This window comes from Artibeus jamaicensis, unplaced genomic scaffold (genome assembly GCF_021234435.1).
Source record: "Artibeus jamaicensis isolate MK-2021 breed Jamaican fruit bat unplaced genomic scaffold, CSHL_Jam_final scaffold_537, whole genome shotgun sequence".
NCBI classification, from domain to species: Eukaryota; Metazoa; Chordata; class Mammalia; order Chiroptera; family Phyllostomidae; genus Artibeus; species Artibeus jamaicensis.
In genome coordinates, this window is record NW_026522047.1 from 13557581 (window position 1) to 13582564 (window position 24984).

General features: G+C 39.6%; 2 protein-coding genes across 3 annotated transcripts in view; one reads left to right on the top strand and one right to left on the bottom strand.

Annotated features, from left to right (window-relative positions):
• Positions 1-1456: 1456 nt before the first annotated feature.
• Positions 1457-4792, bottom strand: NDUFC1 (NADH:ubiquinone oxidoreductase subunit C1). Its single transcript, XM_037126202.2, has 4 exons — positions 4681-4792; positions 4029-4132; positions 2719-2798; positions 1457-1596 (listed from the first exon to the last, which is right to left on the bottom strand). Exons 1-3 carry the CDS (start codon positions 4745-4747, stop codon positions 2739-2741), a joined length of 231 nt encoding a protein of 76 aa, XP_036982097.2. The 5' UTR covers positions 4748-4792; the 3' UTR covers positions 1457-1596; positions 2719-2738.
• A 4423-nt stretch (positions 4793-9215) lies between these two features.
• The window catches only part of NAA15 (N-alpha-acetyltransferase 15, NatA auxiliary subunit), a 69427-nt gene continuing 53658 nt past the window's right edge, over positions 9216-24984 (top strand). For both annotated transcript variants that reach the window (XM_037126047.2, XM_037126048.2), the window contains exon 1: positions 9216-9531. In XM_037126047.2, the coding sequence (XP_036981942.1) occupies positions 9478-9531 (54 nt within the window). In that variant the 5' untranslated portion in view covers positions 9216-9477. The remainder of the gene's footprint in view (positions 9532-24984) is intronic.

Sequence of the window (24984 nt, forward strand, 5' to 3'; positions counted from 1 at the left end):
AGTTGATACTTGACTTCTTGGTCTCCATTGCCATGTGATAGCAGTTTTCTACTGCTGCTGTAACAAACTCAGTAGTTTAAAACATGAGACTTACTGTCTTATGGTTTTGTGAGAAATCCAATGGGGTCTCAATGGGGTAAAATTAAGGTGACAACAGGGTTGTGTGACTGACTTTTCCATTTCTTGGCTCTTGGCCCCTTCCATCATCAGAGGTAGAAATGGCCTGTCACATCTTACACACTGTGTCACTCACACACACTCCTGCATTCGTCTTCCACTTACAAAGACCCTTGTGATCACAATGGGCCCAAGAAGCTAATCCAGGATACTCTCCCTATCTCAATGCCAGCTGATTAACAAACTTAATTCCACCTGCAACCTCAATTCCCCTTAACATGTACACAGATTCCAGGGAGGAGGACATGGTCATCTTTGGGGTTCAGAATTCTACCTACCGCAGTGACATTGCACAAATCACTCTTCACCTCTGGTTTTGCATTTGCAAAATTATGAGTTTGGTCTGCATGACCCCTAAGGTCCTTTCAGCTCTATGAGCGAGGACTCCAAATTGACAAAAGTTTTAATAGTTACTGTTGTATCTGGTCTTTCACTGAATTTGGATTAAATAATTATCTAAAATAATGTAACTCTGAATGTATTTTCAGAAGTGACATCCCAAGGTCTTGCATGAATCTCCCATAATAAGTGTTGGCCAGACCCTAAAACATACATAAAGCCAGTTGTCAGGCAATAAACCTTCCATTAAACATCAGAATAGAGACATAAGTAATGAACTTTTAAATGTTCATTACTTATTGCGTTTAAATTATAAGTGTTTATTGTGTATTGTGTTTAAATTACAAGTTAACAAAGTGGTTAACTTATGTAAATAAGTTTTAATTGATTCACAAGGAAGGATTTTGATGAAGAATAAATGAGGTGTATTTTAATTTGTGTCTACTAACCCCTCTCCCTCCTTCCCTCCTTTTTGAAACAGTCAGGAATTTGCTATTCATTGGATGAAAATATTAGCAAGTTTGTTGTGATGGAAATCACAACAAACTTGTGTTGCCATTCCCCAGTCATCCAGGTGAAAATCATTCAAAATCAAAGAAATGGAGTGAGAAGAAACTCTAATAATAGGATTCAACTTTACTTTCTGACTTAACCAAAATGACTACCCTAGAAGAAAAGAGTATTTGGGCTCTTTTGTATTTTGATTAATAAAGCAGTTCTTATTCTACAGAATAAGTGTTTTGATTAGAAAGTCAAAGTTAATTAAGGAATAAATTCTTCAGCAGTGATTTTTTCATCTGTCTCCCTAACAAGTTTTCTTACCGATGGGTCTTTAATGACCTCTGACCCTGTTATCAGATGGTAACTTCCATGAGAAAATACTTCTAATAATACCCCTTAGAATTCACATTATCTACACACTGCCATAATATGTGCAATCTGAAGAATACAGAAATATTTTTATTTTTTCATTTAATGGTGCAAAACACAAATGCTAATGACATATCTTCACATATAACTTTTCTCTCACGTTTACAATTGAACAGAATGGAACTGCTTTCACTGGAATATGGAGCATACCTACAACAAAAAGAAAACCATAGCAATAACCAGCAGAAATATTAAAATTAGCTCACTCTAAATGATCACCTTAGAGCATCAAGCAAGTCTAGAAAACAAATTCACAGAGTATCAACCCCTCATTTTAAGTTACAGCAAAAAACATTTTATTTGAACTACAAAAAAAGAATAACAAAAACATAAGGTTTTGATTTAAATACCTATTTTATTTTTATCTCTTGATTGGCTGAGGTAGTGATATGTGCAAGGTGACATTAATAGAAAAAAAATTGAAAAGTTTTGGGTAATCAAACCCTAAAGAGCTAAGTTTGAGTGTTAATATGGGAGAACAGAATGTACATTAGTGATTACTATTTTATTCAGCAGATATTTACTTTATTCAACCTAATCTATGAAAGTTGAGATTTTCATAGATTAGCCACCCCAGTGTGGCTCAGTTGATTGGAGCACTGTCCCATTGCCAAAAGGTTGTGGGTTCAATTCCCAGTCAGGGCATAATCCTGGGTTGGGGTCCAGGTGCATAAAGGAGGCAACTAATCAATGTTTCTCTCTCTCCCCCTAAAAGCAATGACAATGTCCTCAGATGAGGATAAAAAAAATGAAATATATCCACAAACAATGATAACTCAACATAAATGCCATGAAGGCTCTGGGTATAGCCCTATCAGATTTCATTAAATAGTATGATTTTGGTTTCATTCTTTTAAAAAATAAGTTACTCGTTGACTTTAGAGAAAGAAGAAGAGAAAAGAGAGAAACATAGATTTGCTGTTTCACTTCTTTATGCATTCATCGGTTGCTTCTTGTATGTGCCCTGACTAGGGATTGAACTTACAACCTTGAGGTATTGGGACAAAATTCTAACCCACTGAGTCACCCAGACAGGGCCTGGTTTCACTCTTAAACATAATTTTCTTTCAACATAAAGCACAATGGTTAAAAATGTTTATGTTAAGTGATGCTAGAGCCAAGGTACTGAAAATTCATAAATTTATCACAGACAGGAAGATAGGCGCTAAGAAGCATAAACCTAATACAAAAAAAAAAACACCCAAAATATGTACTTAAAGAGTTCAAATTAACTTGCGAAATCTATTCATTGTATAAAAATTGCATACTTACTGTATTCATATTTTAAAAGTTTATTCCAACCCATTTCTTCTTTTATATTCTAAAACATCTTCACTATGTTGCTTGATGAGCTAGAAGGAGGTAACAATTACAATTAGAAATGTAATCTTTCTATAAATTAAAGAGGAGGAGGCTAACTAATATTTATATTTTGCAAAGGAATAAGGGTAGATGAAAAGAGTTACAACTATTCTAGTTAGAAATAAAAAGCTAGGAGATGCAAAAGTCCAAAAACTAAGAAAAGTATATGTGTATATTCCATTTGAGAACTCTTAAAAATTTAAATTTAACTTCTGCCAAATAAGTTACTTCATTCAGTGGGCAGTTAATGGGATAAACCCACACAGCAAAGCAGGACTTGGTTAGTAAACGGGGTCCAGGCTGGCTGGTGGGTGGGGATTACACTTCTAACCTTAGAAACTTGATACTGTGGGTGAATGAATAACCCCACACCCACTGTGTATTGATTAGACATCACAGAAGACAGCCACTTTTTCAGAACCACTGTCTGAAAGAATTTGCAACTGGAACAATGATTGTTGATATAGGATGACATTTACTACAATTAAAGATTTAATTTCAATCAGAGCTCTTGGAAGCAATCAAGCTCCTTTTTAGGAAAGCTTTCCATGAAGAATGTATAAATTGGTCTATAGTGCAGCCAGCTCTGAAGTTAGGGAGAATAAGGTTCAGTAAACTAATTTCTCCAAGAGTTTTCGTCATCTGTTAAAGGTCAACAATAATAGTACCTATCACATAGTGTACTGAGAAGATTAAATGGGTTTTTACTTATAAAGCAGTTGGCATATTGTAAAGATCAAAAACCCCACAAAAAACAAACAAAAGGCTGCTACATACCTATATACTCAGTACAACTTCCAACAATGTGTCATACAAGCCAATGATTAAAATCTTATATTTTAGAAGTCTAATGGGGTTTAATTTATAATAGTTTGTTCGTTAATGGTTTGTCTCCATGGCATCTGAAAAAAATGCTTTTATAAAATCCCAAGCAACCTCCAACTTCATTAATAAATAAAATAAAGAATAATAGGAGTAAAACTGCTATTGGCGACAAAACCATACTAAGTAACAATGATGACAGAAATTTCAACTTCATCAAATTTTCTTGATGCCAATGACATTTTTAGTCCTTGAGATTTCCCTCATGGAGAAACGCGTGATCCGCAATTTTATCCCTATGCTACCGCCCCGGAGATGGCTCACAACATTCAATCTCACACTGATGTTTCTCCTCCCCCCTGTGTTGGGGTCGCACGACGGAAGGGACTACGACTTACATAGATCCACAAGAAGGCGGAAGTGCCCAAGGTCAGCCCAACTTTCAGCCAGTCAGGTTTGTCATGTACCGGCTCCCGAACATAGAACTTTGACCGCGCCGACGCTGGAAGGGGACAGAGAGTCTGTAAATCAGTAATTTGTCACCTTACTGCAAAAACACCTAACGTTAACAAGCGCATTATCGCACTTAATTCTGCCATTCACCCCTCCCCCCTTAAACTGTCAAAGAAACAGGTTCAAAGAGGTTAAGTAACTGGTCCGGGGCCACCAGCAGAGCCCGAGCGGTCGCCCCTGCCCCTCAGGCGCCTTCAAGGCCTCGTTTACTGGTTTTTGCAGACTCTTGGGAGACTCGGGAGTGGGCGACCCCCGGGAAGTCTCCCCTCTTGCAAAGAGGGGGTCGGAGGAACCCAAAGTCCCCTCCCACACACCAAGAGGGGTGTGTGTGAGGAGGAAGGAGTGGCACTCGGAGGAGGGCTGGCGGAGCGTGATGGGGAGCAGAGTTAGGGGTAGGAGTAGACGTGGGCTCCGGCCGGCGAAGGTCAAGGTAGGACGAGCCCGGGCCGCAGCCGTTCCCTGTCTCCGCGAGCTCGGTTCACCCCGGGAAGGACAGGCTACGAGGTCGGGTCGGCCTGCACAAGGAGGGATACTCACAGCCCCCCGTGAGCCTGGCCGGGGCGAGCAGCCTAGGGAGGAACCGCAAGAGCGTGGACTGCGCCATCTTGCCAGGCCGGGCCCCGCCTCCCCGAACCGGGCCTCTCCGGGAGTCGGCTCCTGGCAGAGCGCCCCCTGGCGTCAGGAGGCGCGGGACTCGCCGGCTCCGCAGCCGCGCCGCACAGAGGCTTTAGCTGAGAATCGCAGTTAGAGCCAAGTATTCGCACTCCTCCGCTCTGTCTCCAGTCTGTAATATGGGGAGGGGGGGGGCGGGGGGCGGGCGCGGGGAGATGAGGGGGGAGGTTAGGAAGGAAACGATTAAAGGTGTAGGTGGTGGAGAAGGGAGCGGGGCGAGGAGGAGGTAGTTTATCTTCTTCTCTGTCCTCCGAGAGTGGATTGCAGACCCTTCCCCTAGGGATACTCATCAAGAGACTTACTAAAATCCACCATCGGGAGCCAGAAAACTGAAAATGAAGTGTCGTGTTGGATAATAACTGACATGTTGATTGACTTCTGTGTTCCGGGTATTGTGCATTAATACATCATATGGTTTACATGTATTGTCTCATTTCATCTTCCCAACGACTGCATGACATGCCATGATTATTATCTTCAATTTACAGCTGGAGCTCTAAGAAGACAAGCTATTCATCCAGACTGACATATTGCACCTCGCATTTGGAAAGCCCTCTTACAGTTCCTGGTCTGTTTACTCACACTATCATAGTAAAGCCTCACAACCCTGTGAGGAAAAGATAACCCTCGAATTTTAAAAGAAATGTCCTGACCTGCTGAAGATGGGCCGCTGGGGGAGGTGGGTGGGATTCAGGTTCTGGTTTTTTGACTCGGGATTCAGAGGTCCTCCTTAGCCCACCTAACAGGCTGGGACAGTCTCCTGAGGCCTTGAGCTGAAGGGCAGGGCTCAAAGTGCCATTCCTGCTCACACCTATTTAGCTGTATGATTTTTAGGCAAATTACTTAACCTCTCGGTGCCTCAGTTTTACATCTGTAACATAAAACTGATCCTATAGGATCCTATAGGGTCATTGGGTGGCCTAGTTTTTAAAGTACTTGGTTTTGCCTATTAAAAGACATCATACTGATCCACAGGTTTTGTTTTCACAATTGCACCAGATTTTTCTGCACTTAATTCTCATTTTGATTTGATGTCTAAAGACCTTGTAAAAATATGTATAGGTAAAATTTTCATACCTTACTTCTTCAAGCCTTATGTCATTTGGGCTCATTTTAAAAGCAAGATGTTAACAAATCTCTTTTCCTTCTATATTTTCTTTAACTATGTTACTGAAAAAGAATCTTAACCAAAAATTATTGACCAAAGAGTAAAATGATTGTATGATGCTTTCTGGTTCCTTTTTATATGTAAGTGATGGCCACATTGATTGCTGAATTGAGAGTGGCTTTATAGTTTGTAACCTAGTTTGAACCTCCTGGACTCCTGCTCATGTAAGCACACTGCTCAGCTGATATGCTGACTCAGTTGCTGGTTCTCAACTCTGTCTCTTCTTGTCAACTCAGCAAACCTTCAGCCCTATATCCTTTCTACACCGTCCCTTGGAAACTTGTCCTGACACAGCTTGTGCTAGTATCCAACAAGTTGGAACAAAAGCCTTGGTTTAGTCAGAGCGTGCAGAGCCAGGAAGCAAATTGCTCATTTCAGTACTGCTACTGGAAAAGGCTATTTTGTTCTTTTGGCCCTTGGAAGCTTCACTAGTGTATATTTTGGGAAAGTGATGAAGTATAAGCACATTTCTCTCAGTGTGTTAGAGCTGATGGAACCCTACACTTGGAGTGGGCAGCTGTAGGTGAAACCACATCTTGAAAAGAATCCCTGTGAAGCGGGTCCAGCCAGGAGCTATTAGGTCTGATATTTCGGTAGAAGTTGATACTAGACGTTATTTAAGCGTCTCCAGAATTTGAATGCTAAAACCTTATTTATGACTCAGGCAAAGGAAGAAGAGATTTGAATTAGCAGCTAGAAAAACAGAGTTTTAGTCCCTCTACATATCTCTTTTGTGGAATTAAAGTTTGCAGGATGGTTTTTATTTTTAGTTGATTTGCAGGGGAGGTGGCATTTTGACAGTAGTCATATGCAAATATTTGGGGTAAGATGAACTCACCACCACTACCATCATCATCATCATCATGTAGCCTTGGATATGTTAACTTCCAGCATAGCTGTCATCCACAGCATAAATAGAATCTCCATCTGTCCAGTAGTGATGACCTATCAGAGTAGGTATTTTATTGTGGAATTCAGGCTATCAAGACACTGTGTGGTCCAACTGTTAGTCTGTATCTGTAGCCCATTTTAACTAGGATATGATTCAGATAAATGTTGACTCACACTAGAAGTCACTGAATCTTAAAAACTGGTATTTGTTATCAGCAAACTGGTATTTGTTACCAAAAAGAATGTAACATTTGCCAAACTATGTCGCTGGCTCAACTATTTAGGTGCTTAGCTTCTGATGGAAACTATTGTTTATTTCAAAAACCAGAAAATTTCTTCCTCCAGGGGGAAAATAGTGTATTATTTACAGGAGAAATTTAGAAAACCATAGCACATAGTATTGCTATAGGGACTTTTGGATATGGAGCCAACCCTAACCCTAAACCTAAACCTACCATAACTCTAAACCTAACTCTACCACTAACCATAACCTAACATTAATCTTAAATATAATCCTGGCCCTAACCCTAACCTTAAACCTAATCTTAAAGAAAATCCTAAACCTAAACACAACCTGAAGTTAGACAGTCTATCTTTTTATAGTTCAGACAGTTAAAAGAAAGACCTTTTAAAAGGGGGCAGTGAAGTTCAAATATTACTATAAACTAACTGTTTTTATGAATTCTAAGTTTGTTCTTAGGTTTATTTTTTTTAAGATAAAAAACTGGCCATATTCCAAAATAATTTTCTTAATGAAACTTTTGAAATCACAGAAACTGAGGCAAATTCCAGGCTTTGACTACTAAAACTTTATTAATGGACCATGCAAAGTAGAGGGCAATCGAGATAGAGGAAAACCGCAGCATTAGTCCCAGATTTTTCCACTGGGAAACATCTCACTTAACTCACACCTTCCAGAGAGGGTCAAGGAAGAGGAAGTGAAACCAGTAAAACATCTGGGTGAATACATTTAAAAGAGGAAAGCTATGGCACATATTATTTAATGATTCGTGATATAAAGAACGCTATGGATCAAATCCAGGATCTGGAGAGAAAATAAAAAATAATCAAGGGGCCCTGGCTGGTGTGGCTCAGTGGATTGAGTGCCAGCCTGCAAACCAAAGAGTGATGGTCAGTTCGATTCCCAGTCAGGGCACATGCTTGGGTTACGGGCCAGGTCCCCAGTAGGAGGTGGGTCAGAGGCAATCATACACTGATGTTCCTCTCCCTATTTCCCTTCCCCTCTCTGAAAAGACATAAAAACCTTTACACCAAAAATAATCAAGAGTAAAAATGGCTCATACAATGTGAAAAATTGTAGATCAATAGTGGAATGCCACTTTTAAAACTTAGTTCAGGAGGGTGGGTGAAGGTGGAAGAGGGTATAAGGGGGATAAATAGTAATGTAAAATACAATAAAAATGAACTATTAAAAACATTTAGTTTTACTGTGATTGTTAATGAAATGACATGTATGTGGAAGAGGCCCTAGTGGGCATCTGGTCTGACCCTGCCTACTGCAGTAGTTTCCTAGTATCTTTGGCAGATACCCTCAGGCTTCTGAGATTTGAAGATTTCAATGAGCCACGATGTAAAGCACTAGCTGGCAGCCAGCTCCAGGGGAGTCAGTGTCCCTAACTCTACTACCCAAGATGACTCAGACAGTCGTCAACCTTGCAATGAGTGGATTCAACTATGAAACAAAAACATACTTTTACATTCAGATGCTTCTTTGGCAGTGCAAAATGACACTTTGGATCTGGCTGCTTAGTTTTCCAGGCTCGTCTTAAAACTGAATCACCAGTACTCCAACCAAGCAAGTCCATTTAATTGCTCAAGCTCTTTCACGGTTATGAGACTCCATTAAGTACCCTTCTCTCCATATGTTTGTATGTCGTCCACTGGCGTGAAGCCTTTCCCTTTCCACACCCCTCCCCCCGACCCTTAACTAGTAGACAACTTTGTCCATGATCAAACACAACGCTTCTTGAATACCTGCATTTTAGCACTGCAGGCTCAAGCTATGATCAGTCGGAGAGTCGATTCAGTGAACGAAAGGGCAGTCTAACAGCGGGAAGACTATTATTTATGCAGAGGCTGTCGGAAATAGAGTCGACCATTCAGCCCCCGCTCCTTCACCGCCTCCAAAACCCACGCCAAGTACTGGATGGGCGGGGCTTGGGGCGTCGAAGCTAACCGCGGCCCACCAGCTGGCCTCCAAGTTTCCCAGCAAGCTCCAGGACAGAAGAGGTGGGGAAAGGAGGTCACCGCGCATGCGTGTTAGAAGGCGTGACCCGGATGCGAAAACCCTGCGCGTCCGCCATTTTGGCTGCATCTGTCGGTCTGTTCAGTTACCACGTGAACCGCCGACGGAGACCCGTGGTGGGAGGGGGGGGAGGCGGCGGCAGCGTTAAGTGAGAAAGGGAAAAAGACAACGAGGGGAAGGGGGTGTCGGGGTTGGGCGACGCTGTGACACCCGAGGCCTGGTGGTGGCGGTGGATCAGGGCAATCAAGGCTGAAGCAGCCAGGGGACGGCGGCGGCGGTCGGACAAACACACTGACCGAGCCGGGCGGTGGCGGGAGCCTCGGGAGGAGCCGGAACGATGCCGGCCGTGAGCCTCCCGCCCAAGGAGAACGCTCTCTTCAAGCGGATCTTAGTAAGTGTGAAGCTCCGAGCAAGCAGTGGGAAGGATTCAGCCGGTACCGGGGCCTGTCACCCGTAACCTCGGCTGGACGGGCACCGAGCCACCGCGGCCCGGGACCCCGCCTTCCTACTTGTAGTCAGGCCGAATGACTGTCTCGTCCCCTCCTTGTGGTTCCCACTTTGGCCCGTACGCGTGGGACCCGAGGCCTCTTCCTCCCGTCCCCCTTGCTTCGGAGGCCATGGTTCCGGACTAGGCCCTGTTCTCCCAGCTTCTACTTTGCCGGTTTTCATATATCCCACGGAGCGAAGGGAGGAGAGGCCCAGCATTTAGGAGGGAAGCCGGCAGTACGGGCAGGAGTCACGGCCCGGGTGGTGCGGGAACCCTGCCGGCAGATCGGGGTGGTACCCTTGGAAGGAACAGGTGGTGCGGATGCGGCACAGCTCATTCATTGCCCCAGCGCGGCTTTCCCTCTGTCGTCTGTCCCTCCCTCTTCCTCTCCTCCTGGGATTCACCTGTCCCCGCCCGGCCCGGAGTCACTGAATGACCTGAAAGGAGGGAAGGAAAGGAGGAGTTCAGAAGAGAAAAGGAAGCTTTCTATACGACTATCTCCTTTTGGTCAGTTGCATATTTGAGTCTCCAGCTTCTCGGCCTCTCTTTTTAACTCCTTTCTAGAGTAGGGAAGGGACATTAATTTCTTAGTTTCTGAGCGGGAAACAGCCCCACCCCATCATTCTCCCGGGAGGTGGGGCACCTTGCTAGGGGGCGGTCCGGTAGGAAGAGAAAAGTTAAGAGCTTTTAGTTGAGACGTTCAAGACTAGGATTTTTTTTGCAGATGAAAGTGCATTACCGATGGAAAAATTTAGCAGCAGAGGAAAGAGAATATAAGAACTTTTGAAGTGGATCTTTTGACACTTCAGACTCACTCATTCCTTACGTTTCGAATGTGTGCGGTGTTCTTTCCTTTTTTTTGGTACCATAATTGCAATGATGTTTGGAGGGACCGTTTACATCGTAAAATATGTCTTGTCTCCTTGACACTATAATGAACACATTGTAGCACGTTGTTTGTTTGTTTGGCACTTAGTATGTAGGTTGCCCTTTCATGCAAACATTGCTTGTAAAAGAATTAACTGTATTTGCCAAACTTAAGACTTTTAAAGTTTGGAGTGTTGTGTACCAAAGTGTTTGCTTTTTCTCTTGCAGTTTAAATTTATTTCACTTGTTTGAAAAGTAGAGCAACTCTGGTGATCCAGTTTTTCTAGAAACAAGAAAGTAATCCACGTTGAACTAACTTTGATTTTACAAAAATATTTGTACGACGTACAGATTTAGTGGATTCATGTTGAAAAACTTCAGAAAGTCACATCCAATACCATGTAACTTTTAGCTTCCTTGAAATCCTTATTGCCATTTTATTTAAGACTAATTAGAGTGTAGGTGGGACTATAGTATAGTTTTGCCAGAACTTTACTTACTATAAAGCATTGAAAAGAGTAGTTGGTGTGTAGCTTCAAATATTAAATAGTTTAAGAGTAGCAGTTTGTATTTAACCTCCCCCAATTCTTTTCTTACACTTTTAAAAAAGATTTTATTTATTTATTTTTAGAGAGACGGGAAGGGAGAGAGAGAGAGAGAGGGAGTGAAATACCCATGTGTGAGAGAAATTAGGGACCTGGCCCACAACCCAGGCATGTGCCCTGACTGGGAATCGAACCAGCCACCTTTCACTTCACAGGTCAGCACTCAATTCACTGAACCATACCAGTCAGGTCCAGTTCTTTATTTTGAAAAGCTTCAAGTAGGGAGAAGAATACAAAAAGCACTCATAAACCCTTTACCTAGATTTAATATTTAAAGATTTATTGATTTATTTATCTTTAGAGGGGAAGGGAAGGAGAGAGAGAGAGAGAAACATCAATGTATGGTTGCCTTTCATGCATCCCCTGATGGGAACTGGCCTGCAGGGAACTGGCCTGCAACCCCAGTATGTGCCCTGACTGGGAATCGAACCACGATTGTCTGGTTCGCAGGCCCGCACTCAATCCACTGAGCCACACCTGCCAGGGCTAGATTTAATATTTAACATTTTGCTGGATTTGTTTTCTCTTTCCCCATATATGATATAAAAGTGAGTTGCAGACATACATAATACTTCATTCCAAAATGCTTCAGTAAGCATTTCCTAAGAGTAAGGTAATTGTTAATATAAAACCATAATATTATTAATCATTCCCTAATACTGTTTAATATTCAGTTCATATTCAATTTCTCCCAAGTGGTAGGGTATCACTTTTTAAAAAATCAAACTTTATGTTGAGATAACTTACAAGGTCACATGTAGTTTAACAGAGAGTACCTTGAACCTATCCAGTTTACACAATTCTAAAGCCTTGTAAAACTAGTTCAATATCGTAATGTTGATACAATCTACCAGCCTTACTCATATTTCTCTTTTACTTGAACTCCTTTTGTGTTCAAGTAAATGCAGTGTTATTATTTGTGTAGGTTTTCTAACTACCACAAGTCAATATGCAGAACGGTCCCAACAGCATGAGGACCCTCCAGTGCCTGCTGTATTAGAACCACACCCACCTCCCTCCTGTCCTTTCTACCCCGAACTCCGGCAGCCGCTGCTAATTTGTTCTCTATTGCTATAGTTTTGTCATTTCAAGAATGTGTACTAAAAAGTATATAACTTTTTAGAATTGACCTTTTTATGCAGTGTGATTCTCTTGAGGTTCCTCCAAGTTGTTGGGTGTATCAATAGTTTGTTCCTTGTTACTGCTGAGTATAATTCTATGATGTGGATTTACCATAATTTAATTTCATAGAATAATAATATTTGGTTAAGCATCACTAACAGATTGTTTTTGGTAGTAGTTGTAGTGCAAAACGTTTAATTAAGTTGCTAAAGTCAAAGTTCTAAAGGAGTAAGGTGTATGCAGAAGAAATGTGAACATCATCACACTAAATGAAAGACAACAGGGATATAATGTTCTTAATTGTTCTGTTACACTGGGAAAGAAGAAATATTACTAACCAAAAGTAAAACTAGTATTTCCTTTTTCAAAATTGTTTCTGCTTCCTCAGTTGTTGTAATAGTTAGCTCTTTTAACTGTAAGCCTTTTTCCCCCTGTTGGATAAGAAAAAGTTGGGCATACTCTAGCAGGGGTGTCCAATGCATGGGGCCCAGGATAGCTCTGAATGCAGCCCAACACAACATCGTAATTTACTTAAAACATTAGGAGATCTTTTGTGATTATGTGTCGCAGAGTATTTCATGTGTGACCCAAGACAACTCTTCTTACACTGTGGCCCAGGGACATCAAAAGGTTGGACCCCCTGCCAATGCCCTGTAATCAAATGTTGCTGGGTTGGTAACTTAAATCATTTCAGCAGCATTCAGTTTTTGAACTACTATGTTAGTTGCACTATACTTATTTGTAGTAAACCGTGTAAGAAATGAGATTAGTTTGTGTTTTAAAAAATTTGAAACTTCAGTTTCAGAAGAATGAAGTATGTTTTTGCCTTAATTTTTTCAAAGAAAAGCTGGTTTACACAACAGTTTGCAAAAAAAAAAAATCACTTTCTGTAGTGGATTTGTCTGGCTTGTTCTAGTTAGTTCATATCAAAAATTTAATCTTGTTTGCATAGTTGGCCCATTTTTCCCTCACACTACTGTTTTCTGACTATGAAACATCTTAAGTTGGTCAAACTGTCCAAAAATGTGTCTTATTTATAATTCGTCTAGCACAAGGGCAAGGGATGAATTTAATGTGATATATATTATGTAGGAGTTTAGTTTAAAGAAAAGATGTTTGCGTTTGCCAGAAGTGGTTTTGTGGGGTGTTTTGTTGCTGTAATGACACACTATTTTAACAATTAGAAAAAATAGTCATTAAAAAATTATGGCTTTGCCTACTCTTGATGTGATTTGTTTATGTAAACAGTTTGAGAGGCTTTCCCAGATTTTTACACCACTTTCTCAGGATGTAGGTGAAGGATGGGAGAAAAGTGGCTGTCAGGGAAAATCCACACCTCTTAAATTTAAGCCCACTTGGAAAAGTTGGACATACTCTCTTGCCTTGCAGTTGAGTGTTGCTAGATTGGTAACTATTGCTGCTTTCTTTTTTCTTTAAATGTTAATGTGAGCTGTAAGAAAAACATCTAAGTTGGGAGTACTTAAAATATTGTACATCATTAATCTATTTTTGGACTTTTGCCTGAATGATTTATGTTGTTAGTTTAAAGTCTAAAGGACAAAATTTTCCTTTCCTAGAAAAGTGGTAAGAGAATTAGCTCAGCAGGGTGATAATATTTGTGATTTATTGAAAACTTAACATCCGTACTGCAGAATACAACTTTCTGCAGTTCTACATCTGCTCTGTCCAATATGATAGCTGTTAGCCTCATGTGGCTATTGTATACTTGAAAAATGGCTAATGGGATTGAGGAATTGAATTTTTAAATTTTAATTAATTTTAATTCAAATAGCCACATTCGAGGGGCTGTATTTTAGATAGTTAACAGACAGTGTCTCCAGCGGCGGACATGGTGCCCTATGCGGTTAGAGGGCTGGGGGACTACTGGCCTTAGCTGAAAGGGGTTGCTTTGCTTAGCATGCGTTATTTTTTAAAATGATTCTGCTTCTGATAATGCAGTTCTCTCAGAGCAGTGATTCAGGTAAAGCCCTCTTTTTGTTCATATAAGTGTTTTTGGACAAAAAAAAACCCCAAAAAACTAGGTCATATAAGGGATCATATGCAAAGGAGTGTTCAGAATTTTCTCTTCTACATACCTGCATGGCTCACCTTTCTTTTAGAATTTTGCTCATGTCCTCTAAATGTGATATATAGAGGCCTTCTTCGACCAGGACAAGTCCTCCCCAGGTCAACCTTCCTATTTTCGTCTTGATTTCTTTTTTCTTCATATTACCTGTCACCATCTGACATACATGTATACAAGTAATTTGCTTATCATGTCTTGCACAATTAAAATGTAGGTTTTATGAGAATAGGAACTTTGTTCTGTTCATTGCTGTACCCTCATTGGTTAGAATAATGTACCACAATAGAGATGTAAGACACATTTGTTGCATGAAATGAGTGTTAAGATGGTGGGGCCAGAAAGAAAGCTTTGGACTGTGCTTGCATAGAGATTTTCGTAGAAGGGAGTGAGGCTGGGCCTTGGCTTTGTAGAGTACACACTCTGTGAGGTAATTGTAGGGTATCAGGCCGAACCTGTATTGCCTGGTACGAACTTGGAAGTTTCATTTCTGAGTGAATCATAGTATTTGTTTGTTTACATGGCTTCTCTCCCACCGCAAAAGCATAATAAGAGGAAATTGGATTTTTTAAAAATTGTTTTAGCATCGGAAGAAAAATGGCATTGGGATTCAGTGAGAATGTTTGTTGTGAGGAGCTTGCTGAATCAGATACCACAGCTTTTTTTTTTTTTTTTTGCAAGGTTCAGTCATCTGTGGTTTCATAAAGCTCTACGACTGGGCCTGACACAGAGTCAAAGTGAGGGCCTCTGTGTGTGCGGTTCTGAATACAAGATGTTAGAAGGGGAAATTTTTTTAGTTGAGAGGTCCTTTGTGAGTCACTTTGAGAAAATTTTAAAAATCAAGTTGAATTCTTAGAATTTGGAAAGGTGTGCTGGAAGCTGGGGTGTCAGAGTAAGCCTTTGAACTAATCAGCGAGCCTAGCCAACCATCAGCATTCACACCAGATTCTTAGCGAAAATTGTTTTGAGGGGAATGTCATTTGCCAGTGCTAATGGCAAGAAGAGCAAGTAAAGAGGTTTAAAGGAGTGATGGTTCTTAGTATAAAAATCAGGGTGTGCATGGGAGGAAATTTTATGCTGTGATTGTGTTTTTGACTCATGGGAACTTCCCTTGTATGTCTACACAGTTTTGTGATGCATGCTGCATAAACCTGAATTGAAGTTGTAACTTGAAAAAAACGAGTTTAACTTGTTGAGTATGGTTTTTCTCTCTTAGGTAAGCTGTGAATTATATTGTTCACTGGTTCATTTGGAATTAAAATAATTTCTTAAAATTTTAACTTAAAGCAATTTTTTTGCTTTTTAAAAGTAAAATAAAAATTGTACTGTAGAAGTGAGTGACAGGTTAATGTTTTTAGTGCCTGATTTGCTTGCTCTTTTCCACTGAGGTTTTCTTTGCTTAGTAAAATAGGAACACATTTTCAGTTGGTATAATGTGAAATTTCTACTGAAATCTATTACTGAAATTGTAATCTTGTTTTTTTTTAATGGACTTTATTGGGGTAACACTGATTAATAAAATCATACAGGGTTCAGGTATGCAGTTCTAAAATATATTAACCATAATGTATTTTGTGTTCACTGCCCCAAGTCATTTATCCTCCTTTACCCTTTTCTGCCTCCTTGACCTCCCCCCCCACAATCTTTTCCTCTGGTAATCACCATACTATTGTCTGTGAGTTTTTTTCTTAATCCTTTCACCTTTTTCACTTAGTCCCTCAACCTTTTTCCCCTCTGAGAGCTGTCAGTCTATTCTCTCTATTTCTCTGTTTTTGTTTTGTTAGTTTGTTTTGTTCGTTAGATTCTACGTATAAGTGAGATCATATGGTATTTGTCTTTCTCTGACGTATTTCACTTAGCATGAACTCTTCAGGTCCATCCTTGCTGTTGCAATAGGTAAGATTTCCTTCTTTTTTATGGCCAAGGAGTACACAGCCATGTAAACGTACCACAGCTATTTTATCCATGCACTGATGGGTACTTGGTCTGCTTCCCAGTATTGGCTGTTGTAAATAACACTTCAGTGAACATGGAGGTGCATATATTCTTTCAAATTAGTGTTTTGAGTTTTTTTAAAAAAATATATTCCCAGAAGTGGAATCACTGGGTCACAAGGGAGTGGCTGTAGCAGTACACAGTGGCTGCACCAGTCTGCATTCCCACCAGCAGTGCACAGAGTTCCCTTTTCTCCGCATCCTCGCCAACACTTGTTGTTTATTGGCTTATTGATGATAGCCATTCCAACAGTTGTGAGCTGCTATCTTACTGTGTTTTTAATTTGCATTTTTCTGATGATTAGTGGCATTGAGCATCTTTTCATAGGTCTTCTCTGGAGAAGTGTCTATTTAAGTTCTTTGCTCGTTTTTTAAACTGGATTTTTTTTTGGTCATGAGTTTTATAAGTTCTTTATAAATTTTGGGTATTAACTCTTTACCAGATTGACCAGCAAATATGTTTTCCCATTCAGTGAGTTATCTTTTCATTTTGTTGGTAGTTTCTTTTGCTGTGCAAAAACTTTTTAGTTAAAAAAAAAATTGTTGTTCAGGTACAGCTATCTCCATTTTCATCCCACCACTGTCCCCCACCCCACTCAAAAACTTTTTAGTTTGATGTTCCCCACCCCACTCAAGACTTTTTAGTTTGATGTAGTTCCATTTGTTTGTTTTTTCTTTTGTTTCTCTTGCCTACAGAGATGTATCAGAAAAAAAAAATAGTGCTATGGGCAATGTCCAAGATTTATTGCCTATGTTTTCTTCTAGGATTTTTATGGTTTTGAGTCTAATATTTAAGTTTATTAACTCCAGTTTCAGTTTATTCTTGTGTATGGTGTAAGAAGGTGGTCTCATTTCATTTTTTTGCACGTATCTGTCCATTATTCCCAACACCATTTATTGAGTAGACTATCTTACACCATTGTATGATCTTGTCTCCTTTGTCAAATATTAATTGACTGTATAGGTCTGGGTTTATTTCTGGGCCTTCTATTCTGTTCCATTGATTTAGATGTCTAGCTTTTAAAAAATCTGCATTGGATCTTTTCCTATTACCATTTAGTCCCTTTATATCCCCTTCCCCTAGCAATCACCACACTGTTGTCCATGTCCATGAGTCCTTTTTCCTGAATCCTTCTACCCCCTTAACTCCTTGCCCCCCCCCATTAGCTGTCATCCTCCTCTCTATCAATGAGTCTGTCCACATTTTCCTTGTTAGTTCAGTTCATTAGATTCCACATATCATCAGTAAGATCATATGGTATTTATCTTTCTCTGTCTGGGTTATCTCACTTAACATAATGTATGTTTGTTTTTATGCCAGACCATGCTGTTTTGATTACTGTGGCCTTGTAGTATAGTTGATAGGCAGCATGACTCCTCCAACTTTGTTGTTCTTTCTCAAGATTGCTGTGGCTCTTTAGGTTCTTTTGTAGTTCCATGTAAATTTTTGGAAAATTCTAGTTCTGTGAAATATGGCAAGGGTATCTTGATAGGAATAGCATTGAATCTATAGGTTGCTTTGGGTAGTATGGACATTTTAATGATGTTAATTCTCACTATCCATGAACACAGTATATACTTCCACTTATTTGTATCTTCAGTTTCTTTCTTCAGGATCTTATAATTTTCTGAGTACAGCTCTTTTATATCCTTGGTCAAATGTATTGCTAGGTTGTTCTTTTTTTTAAATGTAATTATAAATGGGATTGTTTTTCTTTCTGATAGTTCATTATTAGCTTATAAAAATTCTGATTTCTGGATATTTATTTTGTGTCCAGCTACTTGATTAAATTTATTTACCAGTTGTAATACTTGCATGTGTGTGTGTGTGTGTGTGTGTGTGTGTGTGTGTGAGTGATCTTTAGGGTTCTCTACAGTCATGTCATCTGCTTTTATGATTTTGAAGCTAGTGATATTTGTAATCTTAAAGATTCCATTTGGTTGTTTTGTAGAGGAGATTATTTAAACATTTCTGTGTGTCACCTGTAAAAGTTGTTTTAGCTGGTTTATACATAAAAGGAGAAATGAAAGTTTGTTTTTAAAAATAGAGATCTAGAAAAAAAACCTTAGGGGTCTGTTTTCTGCTTCCACGTGTGGTTGTTCCAATTTAAGAATGTTTTCTCCTTATAATGGCTTCCATTAATATGGTACTTTTTTATTTTTTGGAGATTTGGCTTGGAGATTACAAGATCACCTTTGATTATCAGTGCTTGGGAACTGAGGCAGAATCTTTAGGAAGGGGGAAATTAATCAACCTGGCATTTATTGAACATCTGTTTGTTTTTTGTTATTTTTTTAAAGATTTTATTTATTTACCTTTAGAGGGGAAAAAAAGGAGAGAGGGAGAGAAATATTGATGTATGGTTGACTCTTGTGTGTCCCCTGCTGGGAACTGGCCTACAACCCAGGCATGTGCCCTGACTGGGAATCGAACCGTGGTTGCTTGGTTCCCAGGCCCTTGCTCAATCCACTGAGCTACACCAGCCAGAGCTGAACATCTGTTTTGAGCCACACTTTATGCTAGACCTTTTTTATACATTAGCTGATATAAACTTAGCATCATTCTTTTAAGGAAATTATAAAAATATAGCCGCCCTGGCTGGTATAGCTCAGTGGATTGAGCACAGGCCTGCGAACCAGAGGATTGCGGTTCAATTCCCAGTCAGGGCACATGCCTGGGTTGCAAGCCAGTTCCCTGCAGGCCAGTTCCCAGCAGGGGACACATGAGAGGCAACCATACAATGATGTTTCTCTCCTCCCCCTCTAAAGATAAATAAATAAATATTAAAAAAATAAAAATATAGCCAATACATAGATATATTTTAAAGATTTTATTTATTTATTTTCAGAGAGAAGGGAAGGGAGGAAGAAAGAGAGGGAGAGAAACATTATTGTGTAGTTGCTTCTTATACACCCCTAACTGGACACCTGGCCTGCAACCCCCAGGCATGTGCCCTGACTGGGAATTGAATCAGCAACCCTTTGTTTCACAGGCCAGCACTCAGTCCACTGAGCCATACCAGCCAGGGTGCCAATACTTATATTTTGATTACATTGTTTAAAGTGTATTTCTAATTGTTTTATATACAGTCAGTTGTGTTATATCAAGACATATAGGTTCTTAAAAGTTACTGTGCTGTGCAAAATCATTCGATAAAAACCACCAAGCTTGTGGGGAAATGGGATTGTGCACACACTAAAAAACTTCATTAATGATATTAAAAACAAAGAAAAGAACTAACAAAAATGATAGCACACTTTTACATATGCCAAATGGTGAACAAAGACAATGTAAATACTGCACTTTACCTTGGAAAAGACCTGAAGTTTGCTGGTGGAAGTAGGTGTTAGAAGGATTGTAGTATGTGAGTTATTGTGTGAAGTGAAGGAAGGAAAGTTATCTGAAATCTGAGGGAAACTAACACCCAACATGGATGGGTGTGGCTTATACCATACAGTGTGAACTGGAGGTAGATATTTGAGGTGTGTGCCTGCCCTCCATGCCTATTCGGCTCATTTCAACTGGGTGCAGTTTTCTGTGTTCACCCAGTATTTCTGGTAGACAAAATCCCAAAGAAGCAAACGTGAAATTAAAAATTTAGTATGCTCAAAATGTTCCTTAATCAATCATGTTGGGGCAAATGTATATTTTCAAAATAAGCATTACAGCAGACTGACTCTACATTGTCTAACTCAGTGACATAGAGATCACACAGCCTGAGTTTGGGGTAGCGCCCCCTTCACTTTGAAGTATGACTGGCTACTGGGCCAGAACTTTTTCATCTAGCACCTGAGGTATAATGTCACATTCTTTTTTTTTTTTTAAGATTTTTATTTATTTATCTTTAGAGGGGAAGGGAAGGAGACAGGGAGAGAAATATCAATGTATGGTTGCCTCTCGTGCATCCCCTGCTGGGAACTGGCCTGCAACCCAGGCATGTGCCCTGCCTGGGAATTGAACCGCGATCATTTGATTTGCAAGCCTGTGCTCAATCTACTGAGCCACACTAGGGAGGGCATAGTGTCACATTCTTTGCCATCTTAATTGCCACTGCCACTAAGGAGACTTAAACTTCTTTCATCAACATTTTGTTAGAAGAAACTTTGTATTTAGTATATCATAGTTTCAGGCTAATTCTCAAGATTTTTGTGGGGAGGCTAATATTTTAAAAACAAGGAAATAAAGTATCACATGTTTTAAATTTGTGTTTTGAAACAATTTTGATGCTCACCTGGGTCTCCTGGCCTGGAAAGATTCTGAGTTTGAATCCTGCCTCTGCTTTCCATTATCTCTTACCCTTTTTAAAACTGTAAATCCAAGTGAAAACAAAGCGATACTTTCCTAACCTACTTCACTGGTCAGTTAGTGAGATGTTGTGTGAAGGTGCCTGGCAAATATTGAAGTGTGTATATTGGTACTTGCTCTCTGGTGAGTGTAGTCTAGAGAACTTTGCCTTTTGTGGGATTGGTCCCATCTTTCATTCATTCATTCACTTATCTTTAGAGGGGAAGGGAAGGAGAGAGGGAGAGAAATATCAATCTATGGTTGCCTCTTGTGTGCCCCCTGCTGGGAACTGGCCTGCAACCCAGGCTTGTGCCCTGACTGGGAATCGAACGCAGTTGTTTGATTCGCAGGATGGTGCTGAATCCACTGAGCTACACCAGCCAGGGCCCATCTTTCTTTTTGTTACTGTACATTGTGTCATATGCTTTTTAATATTATGTATTTATTTTTGTATTTTTGAAGCTTTATGTTTCTGTTCTAGTCAGTTACCTTTATATTATAACTTTAAAATGTATCTTAGTCCTTTTTAAAAAAATTTATGCTTCTACTGCTAGATATTTTAGCTTTAACTTTATTTATTTATTTATATTTTTATACAGACTTTATTTTTAGAGAAGGAAAGGGAGGGAGAAACAGGGAAAGAAACATCAGTGTGTGGTTGTCTCTTATGCACCCCCCACTGGGGACCTGGCCTGCAACCCAGGCATGTGCCCTTGACAGGGAATCAAACCAGTGACCCATTGGTCTGCAGGCCAGCATTCAGTCCACTGAGCCACACCAGTCAGGGCTAAATTTAAGTCCTTTGGGGCTGTCTTCTTAATGTGTGAGGCAATTAATGAGCTTATTCTATTTTGCTTTTTTTCTCTCTTCTGACTTAAAGTTATAAAAGTAACTTATTTTGTGAGAGCATGCTATTTTATGTACCATCTTTCCAACCTCATCAATACCTTTGTTTTAGATTTAGTTCTGTAATTAAATATAGTTAATGCTCACCAACAGATTGTTGGCCGAGGTTTCCCCCATCGATCCATGGTTGGATAAAACTGTTGGCTTGTAGAGCTTCCTCAACAGTGCTTGTGAAAATCTCTTGAGTTCTTACATGTTCTAACAGATTTCTTACAGCATTGATATTTGAAGGACGACTTGGCTGGATATAAAATCCTTGACTCATCTTTTTAAGTTTCTTGAATATATTGCCTTGCTGTTGTTACATGTTGCTGGTGCCTACCTGATTTGCTTTTCTTTATAGATGACTTAGTCTTTCCTTTTGGAGATTGGAAGGGTTTTCCTTAATCTCCTTAATCTGTGAGTTGAGTTGTTTTACAAAATACATCTCTGTTGGTTACGCTAGATAAATTTTCTCTGTAATGTGGTTACAGAATGTAGATTGATGTTTTCTTTTATCTTTTTAAAATTTTAATTTTTTCAATTACAGTTTATATTCAGTATTATTTTGTGTTAGTTTCAGGTGTACAGCATGGTGGTTAGACAGTTATACTTTACAAAGTGTTCCCTGATATTTCCAGTACTCACCTGGCACCATACATAGTTACTACGATATTTTTGTAATATTAAAAAGTACCCTATGTTGTACTTTACATCCCCATAACTGTTTTCTAACTACCAATCTGTACTTCTCAAGCCCTTCACCTTTTTTACCCAGTTCCCCCAACACCTCTGCTCTCTGGCAGACATCAGTCTGTTCTCTGTGTCTGTGAGTCTATTTCTGTTTTGTGTTTCTTTATATTATTCATTAGATTCCACATATATGTGAAATTATCTGGTATTTGTTTTTCTCTTGACTGACTTATTTCCCTGAGTGTCATACCCTCTAGATTGATGTTTTCTCGTAATTCAAGAATTAAGTTTTGAGTATTTGTTTTTTGGGTTTTTTTTTTTTTTTTTTTGCTGCTGCTCTTTGCCTATTGGGTCTTATTTGCCTTTCTTTTATATCTATCTTCCTTTAATTCTTCATTTTTCATTTATTTGAGCAGCATTCCTATTTTCTGTCTCTGGAGATTATGTATCTTGTAACATAATCATTATTTTCAAGATGATTTTGTGGGGTTTTTTTGTTTGTTTGTTTCTTAAGTTCAGTCCTTTCCTGTTTTACATCTTCCTATTGTTTGTCCACTCTGTTGTAAATTTTGCATATTGGATTATCACCGGGATTTATGGTGTGTTTATAATCTGCCAGTTTTTTTTGTTTGTTTGTTTGTTTTTACTTTTGAAATTCCATATAAGTAACTTAATAGGATTCTGGGTTCTTTTTTCTGTTCAGGTTATTTGTGATGGATTTTACTGGACAACAATGTAGATGATTTAATTTTTGGAGTGAGGTTTGGATGGCTTCTTTAATCTCTTGGTTCAGAGCACCCTCTCTTTCTGCTACAACGAAATGCAGTTTTTTAAATAAATGTGAGCACCCCCCTCTTCCACTCCTCAGGTCTGTCTTATTTTAGTAGCATCTTTATCTTTATTGGCCTCCTCTACAAGGCTTCAAGTGACACTTCTTCCCCCTAAGGTGCTTCTTCCTTCAAAGCTGCGCCTCGCTAAAACAGCCACTTTTGGTCTTACATACTTTCCAAGTCTCTTCCTTTTGACTCCCTTAGTGGCCATTGAGCTCATCCTTCATGTCTCTCAGCATTTGCTCTCGAAGAGCAGCCCTCTTCTTGTGAGGCTGAGTCCTAGTTAATATTAACGTGTTGAGTCACCTCTGGGACCCTGCTGTGCTGTTCCTTTGGACAGTTCCTTTGGAGCTTCTGGTGTTGGATGCTTATGCACTACATGTACATTGGAGTTTTTAGTTGTCTCACCTCCATATAATCCTTGCCCTTATCTCCTTATGGGTGATTTTATTTGTTGTATTTCCTGGCCTGCATGGTTTTTATGAGGCTTGTGGAGCGTTTGGAAATCAGGAGGCAGCCATTATCCTATAAGGAATTCATTTTTGTTTTTATGTGCTGTGCTTGAAAGATTAGAGTTTGCTCTAAAGTAATTTGCATTTCAGGTTTTATATAATTGAATATTTGGTTATACATCTGTTTTTGTGTCTCCATGGCCACTTCATTGTACTCTTCAAAGTCTTCTGTGAGCATTTATTACTGAAATAATGATGAAGTTCCATTATATAGCTGCCTCTCGCTTACAAGGGTCCAGCAGAAGTAAAGCCTGCTTGAGTGTGGTTGGTAGGGTAATATGGGTGTACTAATTTATAGTCTTAATTTGAACATTTTACCTAAAATGTCATATGGTGTGCTTAAGTGTGATATTATGTTACAGAATTACATACTTATGATTTTGTAATAAAAAAGGGGCGTTATTTGTGCTGGACCCTGCATGTTTATACCTTGAGTTTTATTGAGTTGTGTTCTTTCCCTAGCGTCTGAGTTCGTACCTTACAGCATTCCTGAGTAGCAAGATTCTACTCACTAAGCAGGAAACCTGTCTTCCTTCAGCTTCTCGTAAGTCACATAGTTTAATGCTGAAGGAAGGAAGGAAAGAAGGAAGAAAGGAAGGAAAAAAATCTGGCACATCTTACAGATTATGTCTGTACTTTTAATTTCTTGGCCCAAATCTTGGAGAGATGTATAGACCAATGACTCCTTAATGCTGATACGCAATAAACATTGGTGTAAAATTACCACAAATCTTTCTTGTCTATTTTTTAAAAAGTATTTATTTATTTTAGAGAGAGGGTAAGAGAGGTAGAGAAACATTGATGAAAGAGAGAAACATTGATCAGTGGCCTCTCTTATGTACCCTGACTGGGACTGAACCCACAGTCCAGGCATGTGCTCTGACTGGGGACCAGACTGGCGACCTTGCGCTTTGCAGGACACCCCCCCCCCCCCCCAACTGACATGCCAGTCGGGGCTCCTGACTGTGAATGTTACTTTTATTCTAAGGCTGTGTACATGCTACTTTTAAAATATTGTAATGCCTTTTTGTTTTTTGAAATACTAATGACAGATCTTTAAAAAACTGGTTTATTTACAAAAATAATTCAACAACCCCATTTAACCCTGGCTGGTGTAGCTCAGTGGATTGAGCACGGGCCTGTGAAGCAAAGGGTCGCTGGTTCAATTCCAAGTCGGGGTACATGCCTGGGTTGCAGGCCAGGTCCCGAGTGGGGGGCACATGAGAGGCAACCACACATTGATATTTCTCTCCCACTCTTTCTCCTTCCCCTCTCTCTAAAAATAATAAAATATTTTTTAAAAAGATGTTTTAAAAAAACAAAAAACAACCCCATTTAAATGATCCAGTTTGTTTTTTGAACTTGACTAGTTTAAAAAAAATAAAGAAGCAGGGAACCATATTGGTTCAACCTCACAGGGTGGCCCTGAGTGGCAAAGTACTTAAAACTTTAATATAAGGAACAGCCAAAAGAACATTATG

Coding starts and splice junctions, on each gene's coding strand:
- NDUFC1 (XM_037126202.2), bottom strand. CDS start 4,747: ATGGCGCAGTCCACGCTCTTGCGGTTCCTCCCTAGGCTGCTCGCCCCG. Junction 4,133..4,680: donor GGCCAGGCTCACGGGGGGCT/GTGAGTATCCCT, acceptor GTCCCCTTCCAG/CGTCGGCGCGGTCAAAGTTC. Junction 2,799..4,028: donor CCGCCTTCTTGTGGATCTAT/GTAAGTCGTAGT, acceptor ACCTCCTTCTAG/CTCATCAAGCAACATAGTGA.